Below are 11,375 nucleotides of genomic sequence, written 5' to 3' on the forward strand. Positions count from 1 at the left end.
CGTTCCTACCCTCACCTGTCGGTCGGTCTCTGTTCCTATCCTCACCTGTCGGGCTTCCTCGTCCCAGGTGTATTGTTGAACAGGTGTTGTGTTGTTGACAGTGACCTTCTATGACCTGTTCATTTTTCCTGACCTGGACCTGTTTAGTTGAAGTCTGGGGGCAGATGGGGGGAGTTGTTTTGTTGTTTGGGGTGGGGCATGTCGTTGTTTTGTTGTTTGGGGCGGGGCATGCCGTTGTTGTTTTGTTGTTTGGGGCGGGGCATGTCATTGTTGTTTTGTTGTTTGGGGTGGGGCATGTCGTTGTTTTGTTGTTTGGGGCGGGGCATGTCATTGTTGTTTTGTTGTTTGGGGTGGGGCATGTCGTTGTTTTGTTGTTTGGGGCGGGGCATGTCGTTGTTGTTTTGTTGTTTGGGGCGGGGCATGTCGTTGTTTTGTTGTTTGGGGTGGGGCATGTTGTTGTTTTGTTGTTTGGGGCGGGGCATGTCATTGTTGTTTTGTTGTTTGGGGTGGGGCATGTCGTTGTTTTGTTGTTTGGGGCGGGGCATGCCGTTGTTGTTTTGTTGTTTGGGGCGGGGCATGTCATTGTTGTTTTGTTGTTTGGGGTGGGGCATGTCGTTGTTTTGTTGTTTGGGGCGGGGCATGTCATTGTTGTTTTGTTGTTTGGGGTGGGGCATGTCGTTGTTTTGTTGTTTGGGGCGGGGCATGTCATTGTTGTTTTGTTGTTTGGGGTGGGGCATGTCGTTGTTGTTTTGTTGTTTGGGGCGGGGCATGTCGTTGTTTTGTTGTTTGGGGTGGGGCATGTCGTTGTTGTTTTGTTGTTTGGGGCGGGGCATGTCATTGTTGTTTTGTTGTTTGGGGTGGGGCATGTCGTTGTTTTGTTGTTTGGGGCGGGGCATGCCGTTGTTGTTTTGTTGTTTGGGGCGGGGCATGTCATTGTTGTTTTGTTGTTTGGGGTGGGGCATGTCGTTGTTTTGTTGTTTGGGGCGGGGCATGTCATTGTTGTTTTGTTGTTTGGGGTGGGGCATGTCGTTGTTTTGTTGTTTGGGGCGGGGCATGTCATTGTTGTTTTGTTGTTTGGGGTGGGGCATGTCGTTGTTGTTTTGTTGTTTGGGGCGGGGCATGTCGTTGTTTTGTTGTTTGGGGTGGGGCATGTCGTTGTTGTTTTGTTGTTTGGGGCGGGGCATGTCGTTGTTTTGTTGTTTGGGGTGGGGCATGTCGTTGTTTTGTTGTTTGGGGCGGGGCATGTCATTGTTGTTTTGTTGTTTGGGGTGGGGCATGTCGTTGTTGTTTTGTTGTTTGGGGCGGGGCATGTCATTGTTGTTTTGTTGTTTGGGGCGGGGCATGTCGCTGTTGTCTTCCTCTCTGTCATTATTGTGTGACTGAACATCATGACACCGTCACCTTGGTGCATTCACCGCACAAACACAAACACAAACACAAACACAAACACAAACACTGCCTCACCTGTGATGTAACACGTCACCAGACGGTTCTCCAGCGACACGTCGGCATCTGTGGTCGTCATGGATACGAGGACTTCACCAGGAGCGCTGTTCTCCACCACAGAGCCGTGGTACACATCATTTGAGAACTTTGGCGGGTTGTCGTTCTCGTCAGTCAGCGCCACCTCCACCAGGACGCTGGACGACAGCTTCACGTCGCCGCCGTGGTCCATGGCGACCGCGGTGAACCTGTAGAACCTGGTCGCCTCACAGTCCAGCTCCCTCACGGTGGTGATCCAGCCGCGCTCGCCATCAATGGAAAAGAACTCAGTGATGTCACTGACCATGTCATCGGGTAGCGATTCCAGGGTGTAGGTCACCAGACCATTGGTGTCGGTGTCAGGGTCGTTGGCGGTCACCTGTAGGTCCACAGAAACTTGTAGTGCAAATATTTAAGGTAGAATCACGTTGGTGTTAAAATGACCTCACCTGAATGACTGAGGTTCCAGCAGGCATGTTCTCAGCCAGGTAGGCTCTGTACGGGCCGGAGTCAAACACGGGCTGATTATCATTCACGTCTTGGACCTGGATGCTGATGGACACCAGTGATGCAACATCAGTCCCCTTGTGGTTTCCCTGAGCAATCACATCTATCTGGTACCATTTAGTCGTCTCGTGGTCTATGTTCTTCTGCAACAACAAAGTCCCACTTTCTTTGTCCAAAGTGAAAACCTTGTCTTTGTTGCTGTCCACCGTGTTCCCGTCCACCAGGCTGTAAATAAGGGGCGTATCAGAGTTGGCCCTCACAGAGCCTATCTCCGTCCCAATGGGGCTGTCTTCAGCAGCCGAGAACTTGTAGAGAGGTTCTGAGAATTTAGGGAGAGGAACGTCTGGGGCGACCACGGTGACCTGAACAGGTACTGTGGAGTTGTAGAAAGGCAGGCTGCCATCCCGTGCCTTGACATTAAAGTTGAAGATCTTGTTCTCCATGCCGAGAAGACTTTCCTTGACCTTCACGACCCCAGTGAAGGGGTTTATCTCAATGATGTCTTCGGTCACCTCTTCAGCTTCATCTACTGTATAGGTGACGTCTGCATTTTTACCATCGTCTGCATCATAAGCCATGACTTGAATGACAGGCGAACCTTTATTGACATTGGACCGAATGGACACCTGGTATTGGGAGGCTTTAAACCGAGGACTGTTGTCGTTTTCATCTGTGACGATAATCTTGACCGTGCAAAAAGCCACTTTTCCGCCGCCATCCTTCGCCATCACTTTGATAGCTATGACTCTCTGGGTGGGGTTCTCTCTGTCCAACGGTTGTGTTGTGATGATCTGCCCATTATTGTCGATGGCAAAATTCTCATCAGCAAAAGTATTAATGATGGTGTAGTCAACGCTGCCATACAGGCCGTCGTCAGGGTCAAGGGCAACCAACTGGATGACTCGAGTTCCCGGCTCAGCATTTTCAGCCAGCTCCGTCTCGTAGACGCTCTGCTTGAAGTGCGGACTGTGTCTGTTGCTGTTCGTCATGTCGATGTCGACTCGGGCAGTTCTCTGAAACACTCCGTCAGACGCCGCCACCGTCAGGTTGAAGTACGGATCCAGGTTCCTCTTACAGACGTTGGAGAAGGAGATGATTCCTGAGGACTCATTGATGTTGAAGTACCGGCCCTCATTCCCTGACAGGATTTTGTACTTGAGGTTATTTAGGTCCCCGGTGTCGGGATCCGAAGCTTGGATTTTGATGACTATGTGGCCACACTTTGCCATTTCATCAAGCGTGGCTTTATACTTGGAGGTGACAAAGTCTGGTGGGTTGTCGTTGACATCGGTGACATTTATGAAGACATAAGCTTCAGCACTGAGAGGAATTGTCCCTTTGTCGCTGACTTTAACTTTTAAATTGAAATGTTTGGTGTCTTCATGGTCCAGAACTTGTTTAGTAATAATCAACCCGCTATCAGGGTCTATGTCAAAGACACCAGTCTCATTCCCAGTCTCTGTCTTAACCATCTGGAAGATCAGATCTTTATTCCTGCCAGAGTCCCTATCCAGGGCAGACAGGTGGACCACAGAGCTCCCGACTGGAAGCCCCTCAGCAATGTTCACGGTGTATTTGGCCTTTGAGAACACTGGCGCGTTATCATTCACATCCTCAACTTCAATTTGGATGGAGGCCTCTGAGAAAGCTCCGATCACAGAGTCGGTAGCTCGAACGGTTAACACGTGTAAGGTTTGACTCTCATAGTCCAGGGGGTTGGTGACGGTCAGGACACCAGTCCTGAAGTCGACGTGAAAGTGGTTCGAGGCGCTTTCCTCCTGAAGGTTGTAGATGAGCCGATAGCCCTCTGGATTTCGGGCCTGGACATGTAAGATGGTGGTGAAAGGGGGGACATTTTCAGGGACTTTAAGTGGATACAGAAGAGTCTGGAAGATTGGGTTGGTTTGATTCCTAACTTGGATACTCAGCTCTGCCGCTGTGGTGTGATTGGGATCACCCTCGTCTGTAGCAAACACCGTCAACACATACTTATTAAGCGCTTCAAAGTCCAGAGGCCTTTGTAGGGAAACATCCCCCACCTCGGGATCGATCCTGAAGAGGTTGTAGTTCTCTTCCAATGAGTACATCATGGATCCATTGTCTCCCAGATCTCTATCAATAGCTGTTACCTGATACAAAACGTCTCCTGGTTCAGATGTTTCAGAAATCATCATTGAAAAAGGCAGGTTGAGGAACTGTGGAGCGTTGTCATTGGAATCATCTATGAAGACCCTGACCTGGGTTGTAGCAGTCCTTGGTGGGGTTCTCGTGTCTTGTACCATCACCACCATGTCATAAATGTCTTGTTCTTCTCGGTCAAAAGGGATACCTGTTGTCTGAAGAACACCTGATGTCTTGGAAATTGAAAATCTCCCATTTGGGTTTATGACTGAATAAAAGAGAGGCTCGTTTAAATAGCGCCCTCTAGCTCGGAGTGCTGTCAAACGCTGCACGTTCTCCAGGTTCTCAGGAATGCTGGCTGAATATGTCTTCTGCTCAAATTCAAGACCGCTGGCCGTCAGGTTGGTCACGTTTATCCTGACGGTAGCGACGTCTCGGTAGAGGCCATCGGACGCTTTGACAACCAGCTGGTAAAAGGGTCTAAACTCAGACACGTTGCGCACGGTGATGAGTCCAGAACTGGATTGAATTGAAAAGGCGTTGTGAAGATTCCCTTCAGCGATGCTGAATGAAACGGGAGAATCGGGGTCATGGGCCGCGACACGCACAACCTCCGCATCCCTGACAGCCGGGTAGACGACGGAGGGTTCGTACACCGGGGAGGTAAATAGGGGTGGGCAGTCGTTCACGTCCAGGACATGGACAGTGACCTTGGCGGGTTGGGCGGCGTACAGCGATGGCTCCCCCGAGTCCTTCACCTGCACGCTGAAGTGAAACTCCGCCTTAGCTTCAAAATCGGCCGGTGATATTAAAGAGATGGTTCCCGTACTCGAGTCGATCTGGAAGACGCTCTGGGCCTCCGCTTCCAGGATCTGATAGACCAGCAGAGCGTTAGCGTCTCTGTCTGCATCTGAAGCCTGGACGACAAGAGGGGCGTTTGCTTCTCCCTTCACCACGCTGTGGATGTGAGCCGACTCGCTTACCTGCCCCAGGTATGCCCTCTGATGAAAAACAGGAGCGTTGTCGTTCTCATCAACGACGTACACGAAAACCAGAGTCTTGGCCGAGGCTCCAGTCGGCGTGAAAGCTGCAACTTTGATCTCATAGGAGGTACAGCTCTCAAAATCAAGGTGTTTTTGGATGGACATCAGCCCAGTGTAGGGGTTGATGTGAAACGTCCCCTCTAAGTCGCCACTTTCTATCCCATAATGCACGGCAGCAGGGCTGGATGCTGAGATGGTGATGACTGGGGTTCCAAGAGGGCTTGATTCACTGATCTCCGTCAGGTATTCACCCGAGGGGAAGGCGGGAGGGGTGTGGTCCGAGGTCCAAATGTTGATGTGGACAGAGCAGATGTCAGTCAATGGAGGGAAGCCCCGGTCGGTGGCTTTCACCGTCAGGTGGACATGGTCCACAGGCTGAAGATCCAGAGGCTTGGACACAACGATGGAGCCCAGATCCGGATCAATGGAGAAGATGTGGTCAATGTTACCTGGAGGAGGAGAGGGGAGGAGTCCTTTATTCTTCTGTTTTAATCCAGCCTCAGGAAGTGATGTCGTGACCAGAAGCTAACAGGAACTAGCATAAGCCAAAGCTAAAGCAGCTGCTGACCTGAGTGGACTGAGTATCTGACGTCTGCGTTGCTGCCGGAGTCCCTGTCCAGGGCCTTGACCCGGACCACCTCTGAGCCTCTGGGGGCCCGGTTGGAGACCCTGGCCTCGTACCGTGGGCTGAGGAAAGCCGGTGAGTGGTCGTTACAGTCCTCCACCTGAACCACCACCTTCACGAAGTTCCTCTTCATTGGGATCTCCTGGTCCCGGACCTGAAGAAAGAAAAGGGCTGAAACGATCAGCTGTTTGTCCACCTGCATGGTCTGGCCCACATCTGTTGACATGTCAATGTGTTGTTACCATGACGATGAGTGTGTGAACAGAGATGGTCTCATAGTCCAGCTCCTCCGCCAGCACCAGGACTCCGCTCTTCGGATCCAGGTGGAAGAACTTGGTACTGTCGGGGTGGAGGCCGCTGTGGACGGAGAACACCAGCTTGCTGTTGGCGTCTGCGTCCTCAGCGCCGATCTGCAGGACGTCCTTCCAGGGCGACGTGTCCTCAGGGACCCTCACCTTGAAGACGGAGCAGTGGACATGGAAGAATCAGTTCTTCCTGTTTTCAGTCTGGACCTTATGACCTACACATTCTGCTGAGTCATGGTAGACCGAGCCTGACAGGGACCTGGACTGGGGTGGACTCATTGTAGTTCTGCTGGCGACTCACAACAGGACTCACCTGGTACAGCGGCTTCAGGAAGACGGGGCGATGCTCATTCATGTCCAGAACCCGGATGTAGGCCTGCAGTTTGGAGACGGGGTCAGAGACGACGGACCACAGCGCCGGACTTCATCTCCACTAGATTCCTGCCACCGTGCTTCTCACCTGCGTGGCAGCTCTCTGATGGCCGTCGGTCACCTGTACCGTCATGTTGTAGTTGGAGCGGCGGGCGGCGTCGAGGCGGCGGGCGATGAAGATGGTCCCCGTGTTCCTCTGGATGTCAAAGTCCTTCTGGTCATCTCCAGCTGAGAGACAGACACATTGATCTGTCAGAGCCTGCAGAGGCATCCTGTAGGGGGCGCTTGGTAAAGTAACACTAGCCTAAAAATTATTTTAGCTTAGCTTAGCTTAATTTAGCATGGATCTCTCTGAGTCTGGGCTTTGACTTTCAGGTGAACAGGTGAATGTCTTCCTGGGTGTAGAAGGCGGGACCTGGATTGTGGGTTTGGACCTGCAGCCCCGCCCCCCTCTGAGGATGCACTCAGCGCTTCTTCTTCTGTGGTTCTACACGCTCATCACGCCGTAACACGTGTCCCCGTCGCGCTTCTTCATCAATACCAGAGTTCTGACCCAAGATCCGATTGATAGATTCCCGGGTCAGTACAATAACATTCACCCCTGTATTGAGCACTGGCTCCGCCTCTGATCGATAACTGATCGATCGTTCACCTGTGATGTGGAACCACCTCTGCCGCCGTGTCTCCGTCCTGATGATGCCCACCATGTACGTGACGGCCTCCGTCTCCATGACGGCGAAAGGGAAGTGAGCTTCGTTGAATGTGATTGGCTCGGCCGACGGCGGCGGGGGGGCCACCCACTCGATATCGAGTCTGGCTGTGGATGAGCGCCGTGGGCGGCCCTGGTCTGTGGCCTTCACCTGGAACATCAATAACAATCATTGATTGCAGGTGGGAAACGGTCACATGACCAGATCAGCCGCGTCTTCTGAGGAAAGGAACCAGAACCCGACACTTGGCGGCGGACCCGTACCGACAGAATGCTGTAGTTTCCGGGCCAGAAGTCGCCGTGTGATGTCACCACCCCCGTTGCCGCGTCGATCTGGAAGCGCTCGTCCGCGTTGTCTTGGAGCTCGTAGGTCACCACAGCGTTTGGGCCATCGTCGTCGTCACGGGCGACCATCCTACACACTTCCTGTTGACCCATCTGGTGGCGCTGTTCAAGCAGCTTGATGTGGAAAAGCGTGTCGGTGAACTTCGGCCGGTTGTCGTTGGCGTCCAGAACTTTGATGATAACGGTGGCGGTGGAACGTCGAGCCGGGATTCCGTTATCGGAGACGACGACCTGAGGAAGAAGAGACATTCAGAGACACTCCTACGGGACGACCCGGTCCACGGGCGGTTCTGAGTGGGACCTCAGGGGGTTCTCTGGGGGGTCTGGGTGGGACCTCAGGGGGGTCTGAGTGGGACCTCAGGGGGTTCTCTGGGGGGGTCTGAGTGGGACCTCAGGGGGTTCTCTGGGGGGTCTGGGTGGGACCTCAGGGGGTTCTCAGGGGGGTCTGAGTGGGACCTCAGGGGGTTCTCTGGGGGGTCTGGGTGGGACCTCAGGGGGGTCTGAGTGGGACCTCAGGGGGTTCTCTGGGGGGGTCTGAGTGGGACCTCAGGGGGTTCTCTGGGGGGTCTGAGTGGGACCTCAGGGGGTTCTCAGGGGGGTCTGGGTGGGACCTCAGGGGGTTCTCAGGGGGGTCTGGGTGGGACCTCAGGGGGGTCTGAGTGGGACCTCAGGGGGTTCCCAGGGGGGGTCTGAGTGGGACCTCAGGGGGTTCTCAGGGGGGTCTGAGTGGGACCTCAGGGGGTTCCCAGGGGGGGTCTGAGTGGGACCTCAGGGGGTTCTCTGGGGGGTCTGGGTGGGACCTCAGGGGGGTCTGAGTGGGACCTCAGGGGGTTCCCAGGGGGGGTCTGAGTGGGACCTCAGGGGGTTCTCTGGGGGGTCTGGGTGGGACCTCAGGGGGGTCTGAGTGGGACCTCAGGGGGTTCCCAGGGGGGGTCTGAGTGGGACCTCAGGGGGTTCTCTGGGGGGTCTGAGTGGGACCTCAGGGGGGTCTGGGTGGGACCTCAGGGGGTTCTCAGGGGGGTCTGAGTGGGACCTCAGGGGGTTCTCAGGGGGGTCTGGGTGGGACCTCAGGGGGTTCTCTGGGGGGTCTGAGTGGGACCTCAGGGGGTTCTCAGGGGGGTCTGAGTGGGACCTCAGGGGGTTCCCAGGGGGGGTCTGAGTGGGACCTCAGGGGGTTCTCTGGGGGGTCTGGGTGGGACCTCAGGGGGGTCTGAGTGGGACCTCAGGGGGTTCCCAGGGGGGGTCTGAGTGGGACCTCAGGGGGTTCTCTGGGGGGTCTGGGTGGGACCTCAGGGGGGTCTGAGTGGGACCTCAGGGGGTTCCCAGGGGGGGTCTGAGTGGGACCTCAGGGGGTTCTCTGGGGGGTCTGAGTGGGACCTCAGGGGGGTCTGGGTGGGACCTCAGGGGGTTCTCAGGGGGGTCTGAGTGGGACCTCAGGGGGTTCTCTGGGGGGTCTGAGTGGGACCTCAGGGGGTTCTCAGGGGGGTCTGGGTGGGACCTCAGGGGGTTCTCAGGGGGGTCTGGGTGGGACCTCAGGGGGGTCTGAGTGGGACCTCAGGGGGTTCCCAGGGGGGGTCTGAGTGGGACCTCAGGGGGTTCTCTGGGGGGTCTGAGTGGGACCTCAGGGGGTTCTCAGGGGGGTCTGGGTGGGACCTCAGGGGGTTCTCTGGGGGGTCTGAGTGGGACCTCAGGGGGTTCTCAGGGGGGTCTGGGTGGGACCTCAGGGGGTTCTCAGGGGGGTCTGGGTGGGACCTCAGGGGGTTCTCTGGGGGTTCTTCATTCACAGTCATAATTATATCAATCGTTTGTATCATCCAGTGCTCAGGACCATTATGCAAGTGTTCAATGGTAGACAAAGACCACGCCCCTTTAACCCCTTTAACCCCTCCTCCTTCTCACTTTAAACAACAACAATGCCATCGTGGTTCTGACTCGACCCACAAATACAGAAAGACATTTCAGTCTCACCTCAAAGATGTGTTCGGGTTTATCCTCCCGATCCAAGGCTGACAAGGTACGAACCACACCTGCTCCCACACACACACACACACACACACACAGAGAGAGAGAGAGAGAGAGAGAGAGAGAGAGTTACTGCTGACTCGGCTAACATCTGTGGCCTCGGAGCTCGACTGGAGATGTGAATCCGACCTCAGAGGGTGAAGGCGTCGCTCACACCTCCGTGTGGTCGTGCGTCTCCACGTGTGAAACTACGCAACCTGTTTTTTACACACCTGCCCTTCAGCCCACCTGCCTGCAGAAACAACTATCCAGCATGCTGCACTCAGATTGGTTGGCTGCTGGGAGCCGGTTGGACCGGTGAAACCCGGCGGGACGGATGACTGGCCTGTTTTTATGTCCCAGTAAAATCTACCAGCTCATCTGTTAACCACAGCCGACAAGCATCCTACCATGTTAACCACAGCCAACAAGCATCCTACCATGTTAACCACAGCCAACAAGCATCCTACCATGTTAACCACAGCCGACAAGCATCCTACCATGTTAACCACAGCCGACAAGCATCCTACCATGTTAACCACGGCCGACAAGCATCCTACCATGTTAACCACGGCCGACAAGCATCCTACCATGTTAACCACAGCCGACAAGCATCCTACCATGTTAACCACGGCCGACAAGCATCCTACCATGTTAACCACAGCCGACAAGCATCCTACCATGTTAACCACAGCCAACAAGCATCCTACCATGTTAACCACGGCCGACAAGCATCCTACCATGTTAACCACAGCCAACAAGCATCCTACCATGTTAACCACAGCCAACAAGCATCCTACCATGTTAACCACAGCCAACAAGCATCCTACCATGTTAACCACAGCCAACAAGCATCCTACCATGTTAACCACAGCCAACAAGCATCCTACCATGTTAACCACAGCCAACAAGCATCCTACCATGTTAACCACAGCCAACAAGCATCCTACCATGTTAACCACGGCCGACAAGCATCCTACCATGTTAACCACAGCCGACAAGCATCCTACCATGTTAACCACGGCCGACAAGCATCCTACCACGTTAACCACGGCCGACAAGCATCCTACCATGTTAACCACAGCCGACAAGCATCCTACCATGTTAACCACAGCCAACAAGCATCCTACCATGTTAACCACGGCCGACAAGCATCCTACCATGTTAACCACGGCCGACAAGCATCCTACCATGTTATCCACGGCCGACAAGCATCCTACCATGTTAACCATGGCCGACAAGCATCCTACCATGTTAACCACGGCCGACAAGCATCCTACCATGTTAACCACAGCCAACAAGCATCCTACCATGTTAACCACGGCCTACAAGCATCCTACCATGTTAACCGCGGCCGACAAGCATCCTACCATGTTAACCACGGCCGACAAGCATCCTACCATGTTAACCACAGCCAACAAGCATCCTACCATGTTAACCACAGCCAACAAGCATCCTACCATGTTAACCACAGCCAACAAGCATCCTACCATGTTAACCACAGCCAACAAGCATCCTACCATGTTAACCACAGCCAACAAGCATCCTACCATGTTAACCACAGCCAACAAGCATCCTACCATGTTAACCACAGCCAACAAGCATCCTACCATGTTAACCACGGCCGACAAGCATCCTACCATGTTAACCACAGCCGACAAGCATCCTACCATGTTAACCACGGCCGACAAGCATCCTACCACGTTAACCACGGCCGACAAGCATCCTACCATGTTAACCACAGCCGACAAGCATCCTACCATGTTAACCACAGCCAACAAGCATCCTACCATGTTAACCACGGCCGACAAGCATCCTACCATGTTAACCACGGCCGACAAGCATCCTACCATGTTATCCACGGC

The 11,375-nt window shown here is 54.2% G+C and overlaps 1 protein-coding gene across 1 annotated transcript in view; it reads right to left on the reverse strand.

The window, feature by feature from the left end:
• Positions 1–11,375, reverse strand: part of fat2 (FAT atypical cadherin 2) — a 34,795-nt gene that overhangs the window by 15,826 nt on the left and 7,594 nt on the right. Inside the window, exons 3-11 of the mRNA XM_068740238.1 lie at positions 9,478–9,536; positions 7,423–7,740; positions 7,108–7,309; positions 6,544–6,683; positions 6,397–6,459; positions 6,021–6,233; positions 5,722–5,932; positions 1,932–5,602; positions 1,465–1,861 (exon numbers count right to left, since the gene is read on the reverse strand). Of these exons, the coding sequence (XP_068596339.1) occupies positions 1,465–1,861; positions 1,932–5,602; positions 5,722–5,932; positions 6,021–6,233; positions 6,397–6,459; positions 6,544–6,683; positions 7,108–7,309; positions 7,423–7,740; positions 9,478–9,536 (5,274 nt within the window). The remainder of the gene's footprint in view (positions 1–1,464; positions 1,862–1,931; positions 5,603–5,721; positions 5,933–6,020; positions 6,234–6,396; positions 6,460–6,543; positions 6,684–7,107; positions 7,310–7,422; positions 7,741–9,477; positions 9,537–11,375) is intronic.

Source organism: Brachionichthys hirsutus, chromosome 6, assembly GCF_040956055.1.
Source record: "Brachionichthys hirsutus isolate HB-005 chromosome 6, CSIRO-AGI_Bhir_v1, whole genome shotgun sequence".
Classification (NCBI taxonomy): Eukaryota; Metazoa; Chordata; class Actinopteri; order Lophiiformes; family Brachionichthyidae; genus Brachionichthys; species Brachionichthys hirsutus.